Source organism: Anopheles nili, chromosome 3 (assembly GCF_943737925.1).
Source record: "Anopheles nili chromosome 3, idAnoNiliSN_F5_01, whole genome shotgun sequence".
NCBI classification, from domain to species: domain Eukaryota; kingdom Metazoa; phylum Arthropoda; class Insecta; order Diptera; family Culicidae; genus Anopheles; species Anopheles nili.
Window position 1 is genome coordinate 19,284,355 of NC_071292.1, and position 26,782 is coordinate 19,311,136.

The 26,782-nt window shown below is 47.7% G+C and overlaps 1 protein-coding gene across 1 annotated transcript; it reads left to right on the forward strand.

Moving 5' to 3' along the window:
• The first annotated feature begins 1,073 nt into the window (after window positions 1–1,073).
• Window positions 1,074–12,979, forward strand: LOC128725566 (uncharacterized). The gene is made up of 5 exons (XM_053819320.1): window positions 1,074–1,133; window positions 4,919–5,085; window positions 12,197–12,333; window positions 12,412–12,588; window positions 12,861–12,979. The coding sequence occupies exons 1-5, from the start codon at window positions 1,074–1,076 to the stop codon at window positions 12,977–12,979; spliced, it is 660 nt and encodes a 219-aa protein (XP_053675295.1).
• Window positions 12,980–26,782: the final 13,803 nt, after the last annotated feature.

Genomic DNA, 26,782 nt, shown 5'->3' on the forward strand with positions numbered 1-26,782 from the left:
CGCTTAGGGGTTGTTTCGATGCAAGTTTCGATTGTGCAGGCGGGTGAGAAGTCACACAAGTTAACAACTACCCGCCGGCTCGGTTGCTATGGGCATTTCGCTGCCATGCTATGTTCGTACACGAAACATTGCGTTTCATTGGGAGGAACCGAGACACTATCCGGACGGCGCAATGATGGCGTTGATGATATTCCTTCGTGCGTCACGGTGATGGTATAGCATCACATCGGTGGTGGGGAGAAAAAAAAACAAAACACAAATGATTAGGGAGTGGGAAAAACCGTTGCCTGGCAGCGTGATGACGTTTGGCAACATCAGCCCAGCCTACTTTGGCTACTCACGATAATAAACAACCGCCAGAAGCCGATGACGGCATGACAGTTTTCTTAACACACACGCATCGTATTCGCGCACGCAGCGTAATATTTCGTTCCAGACCGCGGTTTTCCTGGCAGCGGGGCATGATTTATCGCAACGTACTGGGGCAGGTACTGCCGGGTGCAGCTACCTCGAGGTGCTCTCGCACACGCTTAGTGTAAAGTAAACATTTATTGCCCATCAAACCGTGCGCGCCATTCCGAGGGGAATGTAATCAAACACGATGTTAATGATCGCAAGGAATGTGACAACGTAATGAGACCGTGAGTGAGCGAAGGAAAGAGTGAGAGAGAGCGTGGTAGTGTGCTTGTGAGTGTTGTTGCGTGTACGTGTGTTGGTGCTTTCTCGAAGAAGTTCGCAAGGATGCGAACGATATTCGCACGTGCCGTACCTCGTTTCGGAGCCTGCCCTGGTGCCTGGTGGGTCAGCGGTAGCGTGGCAGCGGGACCATGCAAAAATCGATGTTAATGGCGCCGCGCACTGGTACGGCGAATGCCCCGAATGCCCCGAGTGCCGATAATGGGGTCTGGATTTAGTGCGTGACCAGCATTACCACAACCAGAGTCGCGCGCCGGTTTTTTGGGGAGGAAAACTCGTGCGAGACACAGAGAACCGCGTGCTGTGCGTGTTGTTGCGTGTGGGGCGTGGAAATTGAGCCGAGACCGTGGAAAGCGAGCCGGTGGCACCAGTGAGCCATGTTGGCCATGCACCATCTGACGCCGGTGGAAGTTACCCAAATCTCCAACCTGCACACGGTGAGTTTTCTGTCGGGTGTGTATCCGACTGTCGATCGATGGGTGAGGCTCGATGGCTGAACCCAAGTAAAACACGTAACTGAAAAAGGCCCACCAGTAGTTCGGAGAAATGAAGCAAAACTTTCTAATAAACTAAATCCCCCCGGTGGTGAGGGTTTGGAAGCCATTTGCATGAAGCTCGGTGTGAAACATGGCGGTGTTCGAATGAACGAGCGTTCGAGGGCTGAGCAGATATGAAAACAAACCCTCAACTAACCCCTAACCCTTACGCCCTAGGTCAAGCGACTTCGAGGTACGGGTTACGGATTGCTTTCAAATTCCAAACTCCTCACGGGCATCAAAGGATGAGCAACTACTCTGTGGAGGGTAGCACAGACAGATTTGCCCCTGCAGCACGCTTCTTCTGGGGAACACAAACATGGGAATCTAATTAAATTTTCACATTCTCTTCTCACCTCACCACGCCACGTGGCACGTGAAGGCAACGCCCCAAAATCCATCACTAGCAACCATTCGGCACGTACAGGGCCACCCAAAAATGGCTCGAAATAAATATGCAAGGGTGTTGCGTTCCGAGGAAACACCAAAATAAGCCGCTCCAGTCGGTCCGCTCCCGCATACCGGGCATTTCGAGTGAAACGTGGGCTCACCTTTCCATTGATGCGAATATTACCCACCCACCGACCAGCCGGCTCATTTAAATCGTGGGAGCACAGCGCCTACCATTGAAATGTACCCCGCACCGAAATGCTTTCGCTTTTGGCGCGCTAATTAACGGTGGCTAACCGACGACGACGGGCCGGAGAAGGTCAACGCTAACGATTCCTGGAAGGAGATCGGAGCACTCTTTAGGAGCTAATTATCCGTTAACAGCTTTCGCCCCCCCGCGGGTTGTGGTTTCGTTCGATTCGGTGGCCTTTGGAGTGGCCACAAAGAGCAAAAAGTTTATCCCCGTTGTGATTTAATGCTGATATTCGTTAATCGTGATGCTGAGGTTTCATGTAAGCATTTTACAGCAGCTCGTTTATAATCTCAACGTTTGATGTGGCAGCTGGTTTGACTAGGATTTTCTGCAACGATTCCGTTTTTTCGTACACCGGTTGCTTTTTGCAAAACGTTGCCTCCCCCAGATTTATGCAACCCGCCCAACAGGTGGCAAAAGATCGCGCGATAGTGCTGCGAGAAGCATTTTAATTAAAATCTGCCGAACCAACTGGCGGTGCTTGCAGCAGATTCCAATTCACGTATTTATTTTGCACCGTTCCCTTTGGTCGCTGAGTGTGGACCTCGTAGAGAGTAAGTGGAGAAAATAAAAACAAACAAACGAACGAACCACGAGAGAATTTTTCTTGCTTCTGATTTTTTTTCTTGCTCTTGAATTCCTCTATCTATAACTGGTGGAAAATTCCAACACAATGCCCGGCCACATTCCCCGGCTGAGGTCGAGGTGCGAACGAATCGGCGGGTGTCAGACTTTCGAGTTGCAGCAATTATAATAATTAAATGTTCCTGCTCAGCTGCCGCCACCACCGGCACGTTGTGGTTTGAGGGTTATGAACACCACGCCATAGATAATGTGCCTCCACCGGTGAATCGATCGAACAAGAAGGTGCAGCGGGCTCGTTTCGGACGCTCGACATAGTTTGTCTGTAACGAAAGTGCTCACCGTTGCTTAGAAAGCTCAGCCGCAAATTGCTTTCACAAACTCCACAAGCGGGATCTCGATCCCGCCAGCCTGCGGGAGCCTGATGGTGAGAATTTATTATGCAAATTGCTTCATTTAGGGGTACCCCTCTGTGTCGGTCAGCCGGTGCAGGTGATCTTCGAAGGTCAGCTGGGTGAATTAATTTCGCACCAGCTAGCTGGGACTTAAGCGCAGGATTTATCGAAACGGTGGATGGAGCGTACCATCGGGCGGATAAAATCGATATCGATCGATCGGTACCGGACAGGGACAAATTGGGAAGAGCTTCGGGTTAGCCTAGGTCACTGGTTGAGTGCCACGTGCTTTAGGAGGAAGCGAGAAAGTGCTGTCCGTGTGCCAGCGCATCCCGGAAGGTGTAGCTTATGAAGCCATTTGTGCTTAATTTACATGAGCCACGGATGTGCTCGTTTCCCGAAGGGTGGCATCGATAATTAACCAGCTCATAATTAATTACTTCCTATGTGGTATGGTATGTAACGCGAGAAGGCAACCATTGAGTCGTAATTGGGCGAACAGACAAAAAAACACACACACTAAATGTTAATTGTTTTCGTCAATAAAAGAACGCACTCGTCAGCCAGCGATGGAAAAGTTTTCACAATGTTTCGTTATTTCGAACTTGTCGTATGGAAAGTGTACTCTTAAAAAGTGCACTCCGTTTGCCACCGACCCCGGCAGAGAATCGAATAAATCGAAGGCCATGCAAAACTCACCGTGACGGTTATGAATATTAATGCACTGGTTCGCGGCGGATGGCACCGTGACGGGTGATCGAAAACCCATGGCGGCACCATGTCGGCACCGATGGAACACCACCAAACCAGCAAAGGAATTAAATTCGGCGATACAGTGTTACCGTGTCCCTTCGAACATGGGTGGGTGGAATTTTAATACCGTACCTAGTGCTGAACATTCGCACACGGAACAAACATCCTGCCCGGGCTGACGGTGCAAATTATTGATATATTATTCATGACAGGCAAACGAGCTTGGATGCCATTCTCTGGGGCGTTCTCTTCTTTTTTTTTCTTGTACTCTTTGAGCCACCCATCACGGGGGCTCTGATTTTGGGTGAATTTCATTAGCCCACAATGTAACATGTGGCCAACTCGACAACGACATGTGTCTCGCATCCCTATATGCGTGCTGTACGATTTTAAGCCCCAGCTAGACCATAATTGCTGCCGAACGAGTTGATCTAATTTGCGCGCGGAGTGTAATCGCAGATGTTTGAGCCCATTTAATTTAATTATAAATTGCTATGGGACGCGGTGACGCTACGCGTGAGGGAAAAACAGGAAAGACATCCGCTTCAGAGCAATTAAATTGCTCGCTTTTTCCAAGGGGCGGCTGTCATTTGGGGAAAGCTTTAATTAATGGTCGATCATGTGGAGATTTCGCAAAACTCTCCAGCGCATGCTTCTAGCTTTTATCATCGCCAGCGGGACTGTCTATAATTTTCAAGCTGTAAATCTCGGAACGAACATGCATAAAATCTGCCACCCCGTGGGGTTGTGATTCCCTGCACGTGTGTTTTGACTAATGCATGCAGCATGACACTTACATCGGTGCATCGGTATGCATCGATGCCGGTGGTGTCGATGTGCGGTTCGCAAACCGCATCCCTTACGGTGCAATCCCTCCATAACACCTGCAAACGTACTCCGGTGGCATTAATATTCAGCAGGCAGCCTGGCACCCGTAGTCCTGGCCATTGCCGAAGGGAAACCATGGAAGGATCGTGTTACACTGCGAGTGGAGTTTTTGATGCGGTAGCAAATGGTGGAAACCGTACAACGAGGTTTAGTGGGTCGAGAAGAACCCATTACTAACAAATCGACCGAAGCGAACGCATCCTTGCTGCTGGGAAATGGTTCGCAGTAACGCGGCAACCGTGCATGCTAGTTCCGTGTTTACGAATGTATTATTTCATTTCCCCACAAGCCACCGGGATCGCTGTGCGTGCGTAGTATTTAAATAGAACTAGAGGCAAAAGTCAGAGTTGTAAATATGTATATACATTGTAGTCATGTTAGTTAGCTCACTATCTTTACGCTATTTCGTCCACACATCCACACAGCTCATCCTGGAAATCAACAGCGAGGTAGCGCTGTTCCGAGACCTGCTCATCCACGTCGGCCAATCACGGGATAGCCCCGAGCTGCGAGAGAAAATTCGAAAGCTGCGCCGATCCTGCGTCGAGGCCTGCAAACACACCGCCGCCCTAATACTGCCGCAAATTCGAACGTAAGTACGACTCACCGGGGTTTGGGTGCATTTGCAGCAGCAGCAACAGCGATGCTGCATTCCCATTGTCAACGGCGTCGTTAGGCCCAGGGCTGCCCCCGGAAGTTGTTGCTCTTGCAAGTCCCAGCACTTGTAGCGACTACCGGCTTGCTAATGTACTCCTGCTCTAACGCACACCGCAGCGGTAACGATCGAAAAAGCTCGCTTCCCGACCGTCGGCGGAGAGCGCACACCCTAACGAGATGCAAACAAGGCGGCCCTTCAAAGTGGCCGGAAGTTGTTTTCTCGAATGAGCTGTTGGAAATTGCTCGGCCAGTTTAAATATTTACCCGCGTCCCTTGTCCCACCGAGTGGGACAAACACAGACACACACACGTGCGCGCGAGGGGTCCTTCAGGGAGACTGGGCTCACTTCAGGGTGCTTGGGGATTTTCTTGGCCCAGCGCGTGGGCAAACTTTGCACTATCATAGATGGTGCCATTGTCGAGCCTGCCCTGCAGCAAAAAGGAAGCAGGGTCAGAGAGACTTGCTAAGGAGAAGATGGGGGAGAGAGTGTGCATTTCTTATTTGTAAAGTTTTAGCGTCTTTTTACGACGCAATGAATTATAGAACTTATTCCCGGGGGAGGCAGAAATGCAGCCAAAGTCGGTGGTACAGATTTTACGAATACCGTACCGCTGGCAAAGAGCAACAGTGTTCGTGAATGCGTGTAGTTCTGGCAAGAACAACAGAGCATTATGTAACACCGCATGGGAAGTAATGATGTCTTCCACACACACACACACACACACACACACACACACTGGGATCATCTGCTTCGTAATGTCCTTGCAAACAGCTAGCCTGAGTCTGTGCAGAATTATCCAACAGCGCTGGTACCTTGAGGGTGTGGGAAAACTTACATAATTTCAATTCGTAATGAAGACATCCGCAACCGCGTGCCACAAGTACCAAAGCAGCACCAACTGACAACGTACTGCTGCTTGCGAAGCAATGAACTCCCAAGCAAACCCAGAGCATCCGATCCGATAATCTGCCGCAGAAAAGCAAATATAATAAACAACAACAGGTTTCATAATTTATGCAATTTATTTCATTTCCCGTTCCCGTCACGTCCAAAGTTGTCCGAGGCGGGTGGGGGGGCTTTATTATTTTACATTTCTTTTGTACGCCCTGGGTCTCACAGCCGTTATCCTTTCCTGCTTTCGTGCAGCATTCACAACCACACACATACACATCGGACAGAACCGAACGGTGGTCGTTTGTTCGGTGACATTCGAAGACCTAACGAGCGGGCGTGCCGGACTCCGCTACGTGATCGTGACTATTTCTGTTGCACTGGGCGAAAACGAACGCGAAAACCACGCTCTCGATGCTAGTCCTTCTCCTAGTGGACGGGGTTTTTTTTTTCTCGACCGCATATGCAGCCCCGTTTGCACGTAGTTTTTGATAGAGTTAGCTTTAACCAATAACGTGTGGCGTGGAATTGAAAGCGTGGCTCATGCTATTTACCCTGAATTTACTTCCCGTTTCATTCGTTTACACGCAATTAGCGCAAAACGAACAGGGCGAATAAAATATTACCTCATTAAAAATTAAAGACCACCTTCAATCAGTCACTTTTTTCATGCAAATGATGCGCTCTGTTTGGAGCGATTTTTGCACCACCGTTCGCCGCGTGATTAACATCGTTCAAGGCTTCATTCATGCAACCCGTTCGGTGCGGCTTTGACTTGACTTTCGTACCATGATTGCTGCCATTTACCGGTCGCACCAGGCTCCGTTCGAAAGGTGCCAAACGTAAGGACGACCGTCGTATTCAGCACGAGTCCTGCCCGCGGCACAATCACAGGATAATCCTTGCTGCGCTTCTCATTTCATGCCACCGCACGGAATCGCCGTGTGTGCTCGCGAATGGTCGCAGGAATTGTGGCGTCGCGAGAGAGAAAGAGAGCAACAAAAAAACAGATGGCTTTTCTTGCGCGGTAAGCGTGCGAGAGCCGCACGGAATCCTAAATATTTCCCGAGAACGACCGGAGGCGTAAAAGCGCACCGTACCAAACGGGCAACGAGAAGCCGGTGGGCCATTCGCGCACGTCGCGAACCTTCCCGGGATTATGGAGTTCAAATAATTCCCCGTAAATCATCGCATCGCACTGCGACTGATGCCGGTGGTGACACCATTTGCACAGGTCCGCTACGGAATTTAACGGTCGGCTGGAGCTAGTTGGGCCGCCTGGGGTGGGAAAAAAACGAGCGATCGGTCATAAATTCTGCCGTCCCTCGTCGTAGCTTCGTGCGCCTCCGTGTAACTGGGAGCAGTGTTATTGTAAAATATTTATCGCACCATCGCCTTCTGCCTCTCGAAATAGACAAAATGCATAGAACGGGCTCCTTCCGGGTGGATTTTTTTTTATCGCCGCTAACCAGCTCTTGTGGAACGGACCCAATGGATTGACCATGGGTGAGCCGTCCAGCTGCTACCCGGCGGTGAGCACGTTCTTAATCCCTGTTGGAAGGATTTTTGCGCGACGAAACGCATAAAAAACAAACCCATCTGAGTTGATATATTGGTCAGTATTTTGAGAGCGAACAAATTTGGCAGCCCAGGAATGGTTCTTCACTAGAGATGGCTTTTCCGAGCGGATGTGCCGGACGCAGCTGTTAAATGGACCGGGACGAAACGTAACAAGTCATTCAAATGATACAAAAAAACGCTACGGTCAGTTGGAGAGCTAAAAGCCAAAAAAAGTATTGCAAAGGAGCTAGAAACAAGGCATATTATTTGTTATTGTGTATCACTCTTAAATGGAATGGATTAGGCTAGCATATACGTAAATATCACATGTTAGGTAAAACAAAGTCGCAGTAGGCCAAATTTGAACCTGAGTTTATTTGAATGGGATTGTTTTACGTTTGAATCCTTTTGCACAGGACAACAGGGCACATGCTATGCTTCGCATGGTTTCAAGCATACATTCTAAGGTTACACAGACCGCTGCAGTGGATTTTGGCTAAACACCGAGCCGAATTCTAACCGCAACCCGTCACATCATCTGCAACCACAACAAACTCGTCCAATTAGGGTACGAAGCAGTGGCCGACTGCTACCAGAGATCAAACAGACAGCATGCTGTCAAACATGCTCCACTAGCAGCTGTTTGCCTCGGCAAACGGTTGGGTACGGCTGGCAGGAGATTATTATTATCATGTTTCATCGGCAGAACGTGGATTTATGCGGCCCATAATGAATGGAAGGGCGCTGGAATAGAATACTTCTGCTATTAATTACACATTTTCCATAATAATTAATTATTTGCATGAATACTAATATCAATCTACCCGAAAACGAAACTTTATGCTCATGCGCTACATTCAGTACACAACTGCTGGTACTCCACTGAAACGTGTTCTGATTATTCTTTATTAAAAGTCCTCATAGGTACAGGGGTTCTACGAACTCTGGCCCGAACTTCGACTCTCTCACAAGCTATATTGAATTGATGCAAAACTTTCCTAACGAATTCATCGCTCAACCGAACGATCGTGTTCATTTCACCTGGCAGCACTTGGGGTGAAAAAATAGGACTTTAGCAAGAACATTTATCAGCTACTTCACGAGCTGCTTTCCGTCGATTAGCTCCGGTGCAGTGCTTTGTACACTTCCTACCGAACATTGACGAGGGTTCCTCTGCTAGAGCATCGGTAGTAAAAGTTGGACAAATTTTGAACAACAACCTCCCACTGAGCCTGAGATGTGGGATGGATAGGCAAAAGCCTGCGAAGCAATAGCGACACATGACGAGGGCCTTTCGAAGCAAGTGAAGCAGCCACGCTTAATGAAGTACATTAATTATGAACGCGTCCCCCTTACCGTGATGGTGTGCGATCGCGCGATACCTGGTACCGGGATGGAGCGCGTAAAAGTAAAGCACGAAAAAAAAATCCTCGTAAATTCTTGAGCGCGCCGGAAAATTGTTTTCCACGCTCGCACGTGGCCCACTTTCATGCCTTTCATTCGCCTGTGCCTGTACCCCTCACAGGCGCACATAAATTACGTCTTCCTTTCTCGGATGCTGGGTACGAGATTCGATCCGTTTTGATATTGTTTGACAATCGCAGGAAAAACACGTCGCTCGTATTTGGGTTTGGAAGGCGTTTGCGTCTCACTTGCTGGGTGGGAAACGATGGATGAAAAAACTCCTGGAAACTCCTGTCAGGAAACGATAACAGAGCTAACTACGCTGCGCAAACGAAGATAAGTATGATTACATTCTACATTCAACACCCACCTAAAACACGCCGCCCCGCCTTATCGATTGTTTCGATGGGTGGTTTATTTTTTAAGCGCGCCTGTGTGAGTTTGCGTGCGCTTTATTCTACGCCAAATTACGGTGCCCGTATCGGCTAACTTAATCAATACGGCACGCCGAGATTGAAGTGGCTTCACGAGCTTATTCGAAATTCTAATCAATTCCCCGCGCACCGTCCGTTCGCTTGTGTGCTCGTTTTTGCAATAAAAAAACCGCCTCCCCCGCGGACGCCATATGCACAAGAAAAGCGAAGAGTGTGAGATGGTCGCCCCGAAGCGTAGTCAAGCGAAAAATTCAACCAGATGCGCGATGTGGCACGGAAGCGAGAGAACCGAAACGGAATCGAATCTTTCCGTTTCACGAGATCACTCAAAAGTCGATATCATTTACGCGCAACGGTGGCGCCGTCGATCTCGGGTGGGGTGGAAAATTGATTGGTTATACTGTTTTCCCATCCCGCTCGCAACCCTCCGGTGACTCTTGACGGTTCGCCTTTTGTGCCACACCAGTGGGGTCGGGAAGGGTTTGAAAAATAAAAAAAAAAAACAGGACGCCCGATACGGCTCATCGGACGCAGGATGCTCGGTTGCCTGGGTTCTCCTAGAAAGCACACCGCCACGAGCAGCGATATTGTTTTCCCATTATCGGTGCCTCACCCGTTCGGAAAAGGGTGATCAACGCCGGAACGCCTGTGCCGACACGCGCTGATTGAAGATTTTGTGCCGCACGCCTGGAGACTCCTGGTGCCTTTTCACCTGCTAACGTCCGATGGAGACGCCTGGTGCTTTTCACCCTAGGGTTCGGAAAGAAGAGCTGACCGGTTGGGTAGGTGCTGCTCATTAATGTTCACAATGCGCTCGAAAGGAGCACCACGGTGCGGACCGATGTCGGATCGTTTGCATTAAATTGAAGCCCTGCGAATTGCCCTCGTGGATGGGGATGTGAATACGTGGACACCGGTGGTGCGCTTCGGTGAAGGAATTAAATTATGTGCTGCAGATTTGATCAATTCAAAACGTAAAACAATCAAATGTAACGCGTGTTCATTAACCTGCCTGGCAAATGAAGCTGCAAATTCGATTGTCATACGCTCTAATGATTGCCCTTTGCCTGAACGGGTCTATTTTCATGCCCCAGTGGATTGGAAAAATATGCACGAGAGCGATAGGAAAAGGCACAAAACGCCATCTCGCTCTTTCAATTGTGAGTGCACGAATGATAAATTCAATACATTCATTTGCAAACGAACATCCACGCCATTACGGTTTTCCCTGCCAAGCTGAAGTGATGTGAGATTGTATCGTTGAATTTTCCAGAGAATATCGAAACACTCCCGTAAGCTCATGAGAATTTCAAGGCGTATTTTCATTTCTACACGATCGTCTTGCGGGCTGCTTCCTAGACCCCGGCAAGTATCACGAAAATGGAGAAAGCGTGTTCAGCCGCAAAGGGCATGCCATCCTTTCACCATCTTTGGCACACATTTCGCGAAGGCCTACGCCTAGAGGGAGATAGTTTATTCCCCAGACGCACCAAATCCCAACGTCTTTATGGCTACTCTTCCGAAAACCTACCGCTTGGTAATAAACCGTCCACACTATTACGGTTCCCTAGCGCACGTTCTGCAAACGGAAGTGATAAGTAGAGCTTTCGAGTCTCTTTCCACAAGGGGGTCAGACGAATCTCAATAACACCCTCTGAGGCTGATGCCAGGATAAAACAATTAGCCTCACCAGCTTTGATCGCTCTTCAACTTGCCAGTCTAGTGTGGCATTTATTTAGCTAATTAACTGCCTCCCAATCCCAACGGTAGCTCGCACGAGTGGTCTGAAACCTGCCAGTTGTCGATAGGTTTTTATCTTCACTCACCAATAATCCCTTACGCTGCTGTTTCTCTCTTTCTCCCTCCGTTTGATTGCATCGTCAGTTCACCCACGACACGATCGTATTTCATCATTCTTGTAACCGTAACTTTTTTATGCCTCACCGGATTGACCACAAACCGATATCTTGGGTTGCACTTTCCGTTTCAATCTGTGTGACCTACATTCACTGGAAGCGGTAGTGCATGTGTAACTGTTTCCCTTGCTGCAATCCTTCCCTTGGGTTTTCACTCGGCTTTCGTTCGTACGCTCGAAGCTCGTAACCCAATTACGATGCCACCGCTGCTAATAGGAAGTCCATTCCGGACAGTCAGCGAGCTAACCAACACGGCTTGGTTCGAGCTCGACGACGAAGGAAATCCTGACTGCCGCCCTACCAGTTCGTTACCGCTTTTGTACACTCCGACCACGCTGACAATAACGTGCGCGATAGGGTGGCTCTGGAGAATAGGGTATCTTGGTACGCGTTAGGGCAGGCTCCAGTGTTGAGGGAACTGTGTCAACGTACATCGAGAGCAGCAAACATTCGGGCAAACATTATTGGCTATTACCAAGGCGGAAGATTGCAGCAAAACGAGGGAGAACGGGTTTCCAACTTTATGGGGGTTTCTACTTGTTCTGTTTTGTTGGCTTCATTTTTCGTCCCTCGCTTTCACACCGAAGAACCGTAGGACGAGTTTGGGAGCTCGTTTCGTCGATGCTTCCTTTTGTAACACTTTCCAACGCTTAGTTGGAATGATAATCCCCCCATTTTCTCGCTGCACCATGAACAATGCGCGAGATTGGGAGCGCAAAAGGGATATAAATAAAAATCGATACCATCGTGTAAACACAGTTAAACAGCGGCTTTCGTTTTGTTCATCTCTCTCTCTCTCTCTCTCTCTCTCTCTCTCTCTTTCCATCCTCCATCAACAGCGCGATTGCGGAAGGCATCCTGACCGACAACCCCCATCTCGTGCTGCTGTTCTATCTCGCTCAGCTCTTCCTGCGGGAACTAATCAAAAGCCACCGGTTGGTGCAGGTAATACCGATGGACATGTCCGGCTATTACGGTAAGTTCGACGACCTACATTACCGGCCAAAAGCCCTGCCCATCCATCAGGCGCATCTTCCGCTTCATGTCGTTCCAGAGAACCGCGCCGGCCCGTCCAATCTGGGCAACGTGATAAGTCAGATACTGCTCTGCAAGCAAATTACGCCCGACTTCAACCAGGAGGAGCTGTGCAGCATCACGAAGGACTCGCAGGAGATCGCCCGAATACTGCAGGAGCTGCAGGAGTTCATGCCACAGCAGGAAAACTACCTGGGTAGGTACCTACCGGGGGTGAGATTGGGATTTTCGTCCATTTTTCTTCCTTCCCTACACAACCCTATCCATCACTGGGTTGCTGAGGTTTGCTGGATCTAGGATTTTATCTTATCCCTTGCGCTGGTCGATCTCCACCCCTGGTCGATGGTTCTCGGTTAAAGAAATATCGTCCACCCCCCCTGCTGAGGAACAATATAGCTCCTACTGACGGCGGGCGGTCCGAATGCGATTGATGCGATTTCACGTGCCCGTCCGTTCGACTCTTTCCAGAGCGCTCCATCGCCCTGACGGCCGAAATCAACGGACCCTGGCCGGCGAAGCGTCGGCGTGGTTCACTCTACAAAAACATGGGCCTGCTGTGCTGCGTATCACGGCCAAACTACCTATGAACGATGACGACGACGGACGGGACGGTACCCTTCCGATGGCCATCCGGTTGATCCACAACCGCAACCTGCCCGCCACCGACCGAATGGCCTCCCATCCTTCGCTCCCTTGGTTCGTTCTTTAATCAAAAACCCACCGACACAACAATGAGCTCACGCTCGCCCCTACCACAAGGACACTCACTCCGTGGATGCAACGAAAAGCGGGCCGCGGTTCCAAATTTACCACCCGGTAGGCCCGTTACCATCGCACCCATCGAGGATGGATCGAGCGCTGTAATGGAATGAAAAATAAGGCCAACCAACCTGCGCCTGCACCTGCGCGTTCCATTTCACCGGCAGCCGCAGCAGGGGCTGAAATCGGGACCCCAAAAATAGCCGCTTCGAGCGGGGAAGGCTGCTGCATCCGAGCCGCTTGATACATTGCGGCAATAAAAAGTGCAACCGAGTGGAACGAAATCGAGGCTGCGACGGTGGCTGCGACGGTGGCTGCGGAAACAGGACACACCGACAGGAGCCGGAAAAAAAGAGTGGACGAAAAACTAACGTTATCGTGCCGGCGCATGGAGCGAGCAAAGCGTGAAACATTCTGCCCACAGGTATGAGGAGCCTTTTTTTTATTATTATTTTTTTTATCTCTACTTTATTTGCCATTTTTCGTTTCGGGGTTCGCTGCTCCACGGTTCCCTTCGGGTGGGGCTGGTTAGTGTAAGGAAAATTTCCTACGGTTTGGCCGTTCATTGTTTTTCCTCGTGTGTTACCGCAACGTTACGGTTCCGTTGAGATTATTCGATTATAGCAAAACAACAACAACAAAAAAAGCTCGGAGAAAAGAGATTGATTGGTTCCAGCGAATCGGTCGACTGTGGTTGAAAGCCATGACAAAAAGCTCGCCTTTGTTCCAAAGCACACATGCTGCGCACAAACATGTTTCTGGGAATGGGTGATAATATTTATGCTTTCAACCGTTACTCAAGCCCGCTGGGTTTTTTGTTCGCTGCGGCCTTAATTAGTGATTTGAATTTGAAACGTTCCAATTGCTGGAAATTTAGGCACGTTTTGCGTGGTTACATTTGCATAATTAAAAGCTCGGTTTATGCTGGCGCTCACAACGGGTAGCGATAATTGCAACCGATAAACCACCGGTGCTCGCTGTACCTCCTGCTCAATCACTAATCCCTGATCATAATTATGCTAACAAAGCGGGGCATTATGATGAAGTTATCAATATGTGAGGCTTACTAGGCGAAACATTTGGACGGTCTATCGATAGATCGTGTTTTTCGTCCTCCCAACGAAAGGTGGGCAGACACGGTACGCTTTTTCCTTAATTTCCATAATTCATGTGCATGTGAAAGTCCGGTAATTATTATCGACGTAAACAATTGCACGCTAACTAACGGTATGACGAGCATTATTGAAATGATGTGATTAGAAAATACACCCTATGTATAGGATTTCGTTTTATGACAAACAACAGGATCGTTTACGGAACATCTGGAACGGTATTTTGTGTTCATTTGATTCACATCCTCCTTTCACGGGAGGCTTGAAATTTTCTACCACATAGATTGAGGGGTGAAATTACAAGAAAACAGAAAAACATACCTTTTCAAAGAAGTAAATCCACCAGCGTAAACATGGGAACCTACCGTAAACGGGAACACATAACCATTAATCAAAGGCGGCGGGGAAATGAAAAGAAAACAAAAAAACATACGGCTCGCTTCCTTTCCTTTGTGTGGGTTGTGGCACGCGATCAGGCAGTTCCGAAATTCACTCGACCAGCCCAGCCAAGGACGGGAGTGTATCGTTTATGCTTAGTTCAACCACTCACTTCCCTTTCCGGCACAATTACGCCGCCATTGAAACGGCTTTGGTTCATTTGTTTGGCTCGTTCACCCCGGGACGAAACATTTAATGGAAGTTTAATCAGGCGGAAAAAATATTATCCCGGCCAGTGCTCACCCTTCGAGCCCTGAGGGATTGGTCGCTCCATTTCGGGCGAGCAGAATGATTTCATTAAGGCAATTCCGCGCCGGAACGCCATTTCCGGCGAATGCGACGATCATTTCAATAACCATAACCACCTAATGGTCACGGCGTAAATATTGGATTAGAATTAGTGTACCGTTGTGCGCTTGCTCACCCCCGAAAGGGATCCTCCATTTCATGGTGAGCATTCGAAAATGGATTTAAATGCTCGGAAGCACCATTGGTCTGATGCACCAGCCGCCAGATGGTATCAGCTAATTACTAGATGACCTACAATGGGGGGTGAGATGTAGAGCTTCTTTTTCGGGTGGAAATTAGAATGCCTTTCCATTTTCACGGTTACCTCGGGAGTGAGCCGATCCTCGCACAGCTTCAGCAGGTCAAAAGCGAATGGGGACTACTACTTGATTGAATTTAGAACCGATGCATTAGTTGATCTTCGTTTGTTTTTTTTTTTGTGATGCTTGTTATGTTCTTTTATTTGTTTTATCTATTTGCTCCTGATGGGTAAATGTTTCACGTTCTAGTGAAAATTAAAACAGGAAAAATCACAACCGTTGGCCGACGACGTCGACGAGCAGTAGTACATTTGTCATAAGAACAAAAAGTTCGACAAACAGACGAACAGATTAAGAAAATATCAACATAAACAAGTTCGTTCCCAATGAGAGATAAACATATACTCGATTGTAAAATACTGAGCAAGACGTCTTGAGCGAACGTGAAAATAGTACAGTAATGGATGTACAAAAGCAATATTTTCGGTATATGTTATTCAATGAGTTTTGTACGTTCCCTCTAGCGAGGTTTGCTCAGAAAACCCCACAAGAACGAGTTTGCTAATAAGGACATGCAAAGCATTGAAAAATGTACGGAATGCCGGAATGCTGGGAGAATATTTTCAAAGAGGCGTTGAAACAATATGAAATGAATCAAACGATCTACAGCTAGGATAGTCAGTCTGCAAAAACGTACGATTTTTAAACTGCACTAAAACACTTTCTAGTACAGATTTGAGATTTTTTTCCCATGGCACATTCACACCGACACGCACACCGACGGACACGAAGCAAACGTCTCTAAAATGATAAAGTATATGAATATGAAGCAGTACGATCATGTTGTTGTTTTAATTTTTTAAGAGTAAAATTTACTACCTACTATAGTGTAATCATTTAGCTAATCGCCACTTCCCACCCGTAGTAGTGGATGGATGTGGTTAAAAATGGTGTCGCAAATGTCATACGGTCATAAGGTTCGATTGACTTTCCCACACAATCCTTTTCTCACGTGATAGCAGATGAGAACGCAGTGGAGAGAATCGAGCGATCGCTCTGTTGGATAATTTTAATTCCATTATGCACCCTCGCATGGTGTCGAAACCGACGCGAAACCGGACGGGCGAGGGATTTAGTTTACTAAGTTTAGTGATAACTGTGATATAGATGTCCTGTTTGTCAATTTGAACAGAGAAGAAAACAAAAAGATGTATGCAACACGTTATTCGCGGCAACCATGCGGCTGAATCTAATGAAGCTGACTAACCGGTCAAATGGGCCGGTGAATTGAGAGGTATAAGTTTCGGATGAGTTAAAATTTGAGTATATCGTCACGATAGCATCCATGTGTCCTAGTCGTAGCCGTAGAATGTTAGAGCACTAGCGAGCCCTCCGGCCGGTGGTTGATTGCCCGGGGCTCGTGCCATGCACACGAACAAACACAAACACCGATTATTCACACTTTACGCAGTCGTCCCGTAGCATCGTAAATCAAACAATAGAAAGTTAAATCAAATCATAAAGCACGCTAGAACACTGTTACTAGAGAAACTGTCATAGTGCGAAACAATGCCAGGGCATCTTCGTTTGAATTTTGATGGTTAATTGTTCGGGCCGTTTATTTCCATAGCACCACAGGATCACGCATTTCATTTGATCGTTTAAAGGAAGAGATGCTTTTTATTTTATTTTTCCCAAACTTTAAGCCTTCTTTGCGTGAATATGGTGGTTCAGAAAAATGATAAACACAACTCGTAGCATTGTTCGCACGCATCATTACAAGTCGGTAACACCAATCAAAACAAATAAGAGTAAACCAAACAAAAAAATGAATACAATACAGCAATCAAACGGAGCATAGCGTTGTATTTTACTTGCATCAGAGTTAATCAGATTCAGACAAATATCGACACATATACACGCCCGTCACGCAAAACCACGAGTACACCAATGCCGCCGGCAACATGGCAGGTGGGCAGGTTAATTAGTATGCAATCAAAATAATATACATATAATTATCGTTCCATTGCGTAAGAAAGGAAGTAAAACTAATACTGCAAACGAACGCCCGCACGTGTCGGCTTAGAGTAGGATGCACCGGATGCAGCACGGAAACGGCAGGCAAACGGGCAGAAGAGCAAACGGATCAATGTAAACCAAAAAGAAAAAAAAAGCAACAAGATGTGTATAATGTCTTATTTCGTGGACCAATGTTTCTTACACACAGAAGCCAACTCACACGTACACACACACACACACACTCTTATGGATACATCGATGCACGCACCGGAAACTCTCGTGTAACGCATAGCATCGGATGCATTCGAGCGTGTTAAGTAACGAGGTAATCAAATCGGATCATTTCGTCCTTCGCACAAGCTTCGTTTTTATTTTTCCGCAGTCCATGTAGGTGCGATAATCGGTTTATTCGTAGGCAGAAAGCATAATGGAACACGTAAAGACGTACAGCCGTACAATTTTCGGTATAGCCTCCGTTCCCACCGGCAGCGCTATTTTCAGCCAAGAGAACTCCCTCTTCCTAAGACTGACGAAAACATGCACTATTTCGAATGCGGTTTTGTTTCCTGCCCTTACCACAAATGCCACTATACCCCTACCGAATTACGTTCGGATGGTTTTTGGTTTTCACAAACAACAACAAAACATCTACAAATAAATTGAATCTCTGAAGGAAAAATAAAGAAAATGCACACACACACACATACACGGCTCAGCCACCTACACGTGACTGCTGCCGAGCTGCACGTTAATCACTGTGTGCGGATGGGAAGCGAAAAGCCAGAGTAAACGAAATTACTGCATACCCTTCCGCACTGAGCGATGGCAAATGAGACCGAAGAAAAAAAAAGCGGGGAGAGCGAAAATAAAACACGCATATTACCATGTTCTGCTGACGGCAAACGGCAACTGTATAATCAAATCAATTACGAGCAAAAGGCAAATCGATCCAGTAATAAAAAAATCAACACATAACAGAGAGTACATTAAAAAAAAAACAAACATACACACAAAGCGAACCACTGCGCACCACCCCCTGGGGTTGGATGTTGCACTGAGTATGAAACAAAAAAAATATTGAGAAATGCGATGTTGCCATGGCAAATCCAGTGCTTACTTGTGTAAATCGCTGAGCTGAAAGCTCGCTCAATTACTCCATCCAATCGCTTCGAGAGGAAAGTAATCACCAACGGCTGGAGCGCAACAGAGCTACCAATCCAGGCGAAGGAGGTAAGTTTTGTGCCAATTCCCATGTTTGATTGCTTTACTTTTAATCAAGTGATAATCGGTTCTGCAACTATTCGCTATATTTAAAGGGCAGTCGATTAGCGAGAGAAAAAAAAATCACAATATACGCAAACACTGAAATATCCGAACAATCTCTGGCACGGATAATCTGAGAGCATTATGCTGACCGCTGGACGGAACACCCTTGGGTGATTAATTTGAGCTGAAATGAGGCACGTTTCTCATCAAGGCACGGCTCAAAGTTCAAAGTAAAACCATTCAATTCATCTCATCAGCGAAGCGCGAGCCTCTCTTCCACATCCAAAACCCACTTATCGCGCCGGCTCTTATCGTCGGCTTTTCACCTTCCGCAAAACTTTTCGCCGGCATCTTCCGCCGAATATTACGCGACTTCACGGCACTCGCCGGCCGTTCGAAACTTTGGTCCCCGGTGCGCAACCACAACATCCACCATGGAGCATCCTTCACGCGGTTCCCGCAACGGCGAAGCACTCGAAAGCCCCGGCTGGATGATGTGTTGTTTTTGTGCGAAATTTAATTTACCATCATAATTAAATTTTCCCGACCATCGGGTTCATTTGACTTGCGCGTAAGCACGCGCGTTGCAAGGAGACCGAGTGCCGAGTGAACTTCTGGTCGATTGCCAAACACCGCCAGAGCACGCCTCAAGAGGACGAAGGCATCCTTGAACGGCATCCAAACGGCATGCCGAAGCCAGCTTTCCGGTCTGGAACCGGCTCATTGCGGCTCAAATGACCACAGGACTTGGCCCTTGCCAACCGGAACCGGACGATAAAATTTCACCCCACCGGGTGAACATGGAGCGCACGATTAAGATTTAGCAGTAAAAAATAATTGCTCTCCCGTGGTTGGGCGCTCGGGATGGCACGATCAGCCTTAAAGAACGCACCCGAAGGAAGCCACCATATACACCCCAGGTACTTGTTGCTGGTTGTCTAGCGGCCGACGGTGACGGTGCGGCGTTTAATATCACCCTGTTGGGCCATTCATCATTGGAGGCTCTGGTGGGAAAAGGACCTCATCCCGGCTGCAGGCTGGGGTTTTTCTCGGCGTGCGGCAAATCGCATGCTGATGAGCAAAAGAGAACACAAACGGATACTTTCAGGTGAAGGTCGTTTTTTTTTGTGCGAGCTCAAGCAAGCATAAATAAGGCAAGATAACAGCCGCGAGCCTTATTTATGGCACTGCGCAATTACAAACAAGATTAAGGTCGATTTTGCAACACACCGAGAATAAAGCGTATTGCGCTCGCACGTGTGCGTGTGTGTCGGTTGCCATGGTGATGGCGCTCGTAAAAAAGAATGATCCATTCGTGACGGCGCAAAGTTGGCGCACGTCATGCTGCTCATCTCCATCTTTTTGGTAAGCGTCCGTATGAGGCCGACAATCGAACCGAAACAGGCACGGCGACGGACGTCGAGATGAGTCCTTGGCTTCACGGCTAAAACACGATCCAAAGTTAACGACCGTATACGCACACACAAACCTGTGTCCTGTGCCACGATGCGACAGTTGTCAGAAGACCGGTACGTGGGTAACCTGGTGCGTGCTGGAAGTTGGTTCGGAAGGTGAGCATAAACCAACTGCAGCCACCCGGGGTTGGCATCTTCATAATCAGCCCGTTCCGAGGACGGATCTCACCAGGACGAAGTACCGCATAAACGAGAGAAAAAGAGAGATATACAGCGAGCGATATCCTGAAGTGCCGGTTGTGCGTCTTCGTCCCCATGCGGTCGCAGGATTCCAGCCCACCGGGTGGGTTTCGTTAAGAATTCCTCCCACTCTGCTCAGTCCCTCCCCTTGGGGTATGCCAATAAAAACCCATCACCTTCTTTGATCACGTTTTATTGCGTCGAAAAGTAGCCGCCACCGACACATCCGGTCCCAGGGCAAATAACCGGTCGTCGGTTGGCAGGGCCCTTTGGCCGCTTGACGGAGGAGATATGCTCCGTTCACGTGCTTGAGGGACGATTTTCCTTTCGCACATTCTGGCCCCGTGAGACTACCCTCTGAGCCCACAGTTTTCACTGTTTTCACAAACCCACCAGTGGCGCGGGTGAGTGAAGAAACTTCGTGCCATCGATGCGGTGCGTTCGAGAAATCGATTTCACCAAAGTGCTAACCGTGGTCATTTCGCAACCCGAGCCTCCCCAACGGGAAATTGTCCGGTGGGATAAGGAGAATACAAAAAAAAAGCATACCAAAAAGTTCACCACCGAGTTCGGGGACGTCGTGGGGTCGAGGGGTCTCTACGGACCCGTGGAAATGGGCAATGCCGTTGGGAAATGGCGATAATTTACAGCGGAACTGTTTACCGGCCACTTGATGGTATCGGGGAAAGTTTTTCTTCTTTGCTCCATCAAATTAATTTGATAATTGAACTTTTTGGGCATTATCGTTAAATAAAATGAAACTGTCGCAAAGCACCACTCCTGGGGTTCAGCCAGCGGATTGTTTGGTGAATTGTTTTGAGGGTGTGTGTGTTTTTTGTTGTTGTTTTTGAACAGGTGGTGCTGTACGCTGTAAAAAGTTGTTAGCTTCGCTCAGCACCAGCAGTGTTTATCGCGTTACTTCTATAACACGCTCATTTCGTTCAATATTTTTCACTTCCACGGAGGTGTTGAACTCATTGAAAGTCTGATGAGATCATGAGAAAGGAACACCACCGGTGAAAAACGATGTTTCCATAGCAACCATTCGACATAACGGCTCGTGAATTAATATGGATTGATGAAATCATAAATTTAATGTTTTTAGTACACATTTACTAATTTGAATCATTCATTCCATATGTCATTGATTTTTCACCTTTTCAAAACATGTCTGCAATGCGTGTTTGAGGTGCGTAAAATGCCACAAACCAGGCACGAATTATAGCGCATCAAAAGGTCAAAGGCATGAGAAGAACCGCTCAACTGAGACACCACGCACCGAACTAAACCAAATGAAATTGGTTGAAAACCACGATAGGTTATTCATTTCATTCCTAACGCTGCTCACCAACCGTGCAGTTGTGGATGGAGCTTTGCGTATGCGTTGTCATAACACGCATAATTTTACGTCTGAAATGATGCTGCGTTTTCAAACCCGGTTTGTAGAAACTGAGCTAGTGCAAGGCTGCACGACGAAACCAGCACCATTACGATTGTGTTACGATATAAAACCTTTTCAAACACAAACTTAAATTCAAACTTCCCAACACTACCCGGGCACATAGCGCATTATGCATCATCGAGCTCGTTATTTAATACCACGCCTCAAAACTCGAAACTTCTGCTGCCAGCTTCAAACCAAATGCGTACTGCAAATTAATTTCAGTTTTGTCACCGCAAGGTGTCGGCTTTCAGTCTAAATCACGTCTTCTCCCGACGCACGGAACGAATGAAACTCGCGAAAATGAGTCATGGGTGCAAAGACCTCCCACGCGTTATCGGTCCTCATTTCCGTCGGTCGGAATGGTGTGTCAATTTCAGGTACGTGACTCAATCTAACCACACCGCTAGCCACCGCTTCCCGGCCACTAATAGACCGTGGCTCAGTAAGCACCTTCTCGCCCACAATTTAGTGGTGGTTTTTCGTAGCCCCTCACGCACCAGAAGGACGATGGGTAAAATGTGTTTCCCGGCCGGTTCCGGCCACGGTCGCTTGGGTGCGAAAAGCCACACTTCCGTCTACGAATCCCTCGCCACCTTGGGCCGCGATGCGGCGAGTAAATTATAAGGATATGAGGAAATAATAACCGTAACGATCCCCACCGAGCAACGCTTTAAGCCTTCGTACGCCCTCGTGCCTCGATTGGAATCCTGTAAGTCTGCGAGGGAGTTTCGTCCCACGCGACGCGGTTTTGGCAGATGGGGATCGGACCGAAAAACATTTCTCACCACCACTAGCGAACCAACACACCGGAAATGGGTCCGAATAGTGATGGTGCCGGGTCTACCGACGCGGAACTTTGCATCCGCGTGAAGACGTCTCACCGCGAGGATTACTTCGCCCGTCTTAGGGCGGTGCTTAGGTTACGGTTCCTTTTGGGCTGGCTCGTGGGTGCACTCGTCTCCCGGCGTGCTTCGCGAGCATCATTAAATATGGACCAAAAAGACGGAAGAATAATTACGATATGATTACAATTTACATAAATTATGAGAAGCGTTTGCGAGCGGCTCGTGGTTCGTGGTTGGGTGGGTTTCGTCCTCTACGGTAGCAGTACCCAGTAGAGGGTTAAGGGTTTCGCTGGGTGCTTCTGCTTCAGCAAGAAGAAATAGTGGGGATGCTGTGGGTGCGATTCTTTTTTTGTGAGTCGCCCCAACCCGAGGTTAAGGCACCTTAGAGTTGTGTGGTTTACCGTTAGGGCTTTCTCCGCACCGAGTTTGGGTCTGCTCGTTGTAGGCATACCGTCTGTTTTTTTGTTTTTCAATGGAACGTAGTGAATGAACTGCGCGGATTTGGAAAGACATGGAGGCAATGTATTAGCGATATTCTACTGCAATTATCTATTGCTGAGGAAAGTGAGGATGCTATGAATTAGATGTCTTTTTCATGATGTTTATTTATCACATTCCACTAAAAATGAGGATGAGTTTGTATTGTAGGCAAATAGCTGTGAAAATGAGAAATAATCCTCCACAACAGGGAATGAAGACGATGTAACTATAAATAACGAAAAGCAGGAGTCAATTTGTATCCAAATAGCTCTGCAAACAAAGCTAACGTCACACCTGCAGGAAGTGTCGATATCGGTTTCAAAGCCGCTTATTAATAGCTTTATGTAGTCGTGTTCAAAAACGTCGCTTTGAAGCCCGAAAACAAGATTGAAAATCACTCGTTGGGCGATTTTGTTGATGTTGCAGTGCTTGACGTAACTTTGAAATTTGAGCCCCATTTATTCATCCTCTTTCGGTCGGAAATGTACTTTAAATGCTCGTGCTACGAGCCACCAGGCGCCTCCATTCTCGGAACATACATTTTCCGAGAAAAAGGATTTTGTAAGCCTGCCATGCTTGAACGCATGTAAATATACCTTGTAAGCTATGAAATTGCCGTTTGAGCTCCTGCCCAAGCCCTGCCCTTCTTCATGTTCACATGGGATGGGAAGCCTCAACGAGCGTGAAATAAAGTGACTCCCCCGGCGCGCAATGTTCGCTGGCGTAATTTCGACACGTTACACACACGAGCACCCCGGTGGTTCATTTAAGCTCTCGTATTCAATCCGGATAGAAGATAGCAGACCAATGTTAGATGCAAAAGGAAATATTGAAGCAAATGTAACAAAAAAAAGACCTCCCCGCACATCTAACATTTACCGAAAAAGTTTCCCATTCCGTTGAACTTTGCTTCAAAAAGTCAAAATGTTAATGTGAATCCTGTCCTGTCGCTAGCACCATGTGCGGGAACATTCGCGAAATCAAAAACTTCTCCCCCGGGGCTCCGGTCGGCTCGTCCGCTGCCAATGTAATAGTGACATTTTGTGGAGGAAGTGCGAGTTGTCAAACATCGCCCGGAAACCGGAAGACCGGGCAGGCTGGTTTGAAGAAGATGGCAACAAAAAAAACAGAATAAAAAAACGTACGCCACAAACGTACGCGCGTTCCTGGAGGGACTCCGGGATTGACTCATTCGGTGTGGGGCGTAAATGTCACAGGATCATTGCCGTGTCGATTCGTCGTAGGGGCGAACGCAAAAGTTTGACCCAATGGTTTGATGAAGGAGCCGAATGGTCGAAGTGGCGCGCGTACCTGGAATTTTTTTCCTCCCCGAGCAATGGCACATACACGCCGACCGCCGAATTGCAATCAGCGATAGAGCCTGGTAAGGGTAGTGGCGAAAAAAGGAAAACGGAACAAAAAACAACACTCACACAATGCCAACGGTTGTGGGAGGGCCAGAATATTTGCTTTCTATCACACCCTTTTTGATGATGTTGGTATTTGTTTAAGGAACTCTGTTGCTTTTTTTGCTTCATTGTTGCTTCACTGACGGAAACAGCAACAAAAAATACAGCTCCCGATTAAGGACGATGTCGGGTACTTTGCTGATAAAAATCGTGCGAACAGCATCACTTCTCTGTAAAGCGCACTCTTTTCCCCATCACTCACATCACTTTATTTTGCTCTCTTTCTCTCTCTCACTCGGTTTCGTACTTCAACCTACTTGAAGAAAGATCAGTCTATTTATATCACTCCACTGGCCACCAATGCTACGTCGGCGGGTTATCCTTTTTCCGTTTCATCCCGCTCCGAAGGTGCTCTCTTTCGGTTTATTAAGTTCATTTCCGGATGCTCGTTATTTTGCAGCCGTTTTCACACTCTTTTATTTTTGTTTTTGTTCTCGCACACCCTCACTTTGAAGAGACATCTCCATCATCAATCATCAACCATCGGCTTTCATCGTGCCGATCATCAGCCCCGGTCGGCCGTCAATGGTGCTTTTGGAAAATGCTCCACAAGTCCGTAAAGCAACAGCTGACGAAGCTTTTGCCGTTTTTTCCTCCCTGTGAGAGAGTTCTCATATTTGTTCTCTCTCTCTGTAAATGTGCGTCCTAGGCGGGTTATCAGTGTAGGGGAAAATCGACGAACGCGCGTTCGTACCCGAGAAAAGCTTTCTTTTGGAGTGACCCATTTTTTTGTTTGTTTGAAAATTCCCTTCAAAGTCACTCACGAAGTGTAGCAATTTTAAAGCCACGTTCTGCAACCGGCATGCGAGCTTTATGGGTCACGGTAAGCCTACTACGATTCTCCCTCGACTGTAAAGCCGTTGATTGGTCCTCTCATCCCACCGGAACGGCTTTACTCACCAAATCCTGCTCCTCCAGCACGCTACAAGCTGTAATTGTAAACCAACCGAGAGGCACCACCGAAGTACCGGTGAACAACGAGCACTGACTGAATAGGGACGCCGCACTAAAGCGGACATCGACAGCAACGACACTTCCTCACAAGAGAGTTAATAACGGATCCAGTGACGGATCGCATGTTGGGGTTAAAAGTTTTTTTGCGCTAATGTTGTTAATGTATGCATGCTTTCTAAAAAAAAAATGTTAACGTGATTGTAATGGAGCGTGCAACGTGCACGAAACGCAACTTTGACATGCCGTGTAATGGGGAGTTGAAAATGTTTTCCCTACAATCCAACCTCAATTGGACCAAGGCGGCCCTCTTACGGGAGGGTCTTTCCTTTAACGGCCGACTTATCGGAGCCAGCAAATTACGGGATCAAACTGGCTTGGTTCGTGTAATTTACCGATCAACGACGCACCGTTTGCGTGAAAATCGATAAGGACGGCCGCTTGGTTCGTGGAAACTTTTACACACAGCAATCTGGAGCGAATTCGGGGAAAAGGAATCTCCTTCCCAAAACACACTCACATGCAGGTGTTTACATTGGTTACGCTTTTATGCGATATTTACCAAACGGCAAAACGGTAGGTTTTCGCTTCCTTCGCATGTCCTTCGAATGTGAATTCCTTCGCATGTGAAGAATGCTGCTGGAAAAGCGGCTAACCCCCTGGGTGGGTTGGTGCGAAATTAATTAAAACTTATGATAACGCCTTTTTTCGTCTCGCCGCTTCGATTGGTCTGACGAACGTGCCCCTTTTGCCGGTGTTCAGACTTCTGCGCCCTTTCAAGGACCCCCTCGGGGTACACGGCAACCGAGATAGGGAAAGGCCAAATGAGGATGGGAGCGTAATTTTTCCTGCGCACCCACTCAACCACCCACCCTTTTGGCATTAGTGACCCCTTACGCTCATACATCTTTGATGGGCGCAATCAGGCACATTCAAACAATAACCGGCGGTTATTTTCCCCTCGCTTATCCGGGCGTCCTCCACACATCGGAACGCGTGCGGGAAAAACCATTGCATGTGTAACCTTTTACGGCTCAGTGGAAGGTTAGAGTGGGCCGAAACGTGGGGGGTTTTCTGGGTGCATTTTATTATCCTGCCTCTGGTTGGGGAGCAAAACGAGCCCGCCGTTCGGTTGGTGGGTAATCGCGTGATTGTTGATTTACTCACAAAGGTGAAATGGAGAAAAAAAAACAATATAACACGAGCAGTGGCGTATCCATCATTTCACGATCACAAAGCTGATTAAAATGCGTAAATCAAGCACCGTTTTTGGGGGGCAATGCCTTGAGGAATGAACCACGTTACCGTACTATAAGCGATAAGAAGCATTTTATTTTGTCTAACCCTCACCCCCAACAATGATACCGAAAATTAAAAGTTCAGTAATCACATTACACCGCACAG

Coding starts and splice junctions, on each gene's coding strand:
- LOC128725566 (XM_053819320.1), top strand. CDS start 1,074: ATGTTGGCCATGCACCATCTGACGCCGGTGGAAGTTACCCAAATCTCC. Junction 5,086..12,196: donor ATACTGCCGCAAATTCGAAC/GTAAGTACGACT, acceptor CTCCATCAACAG/CGCGATTGCGGAAGGCATCC. Junction 12,334..12,411: donor GGACATGTCCGGCTATTACG/GTAAGTTCGACG, acceptor ATGTCGTTCCAG/AGAACCGCGCCGGCCCGTCC.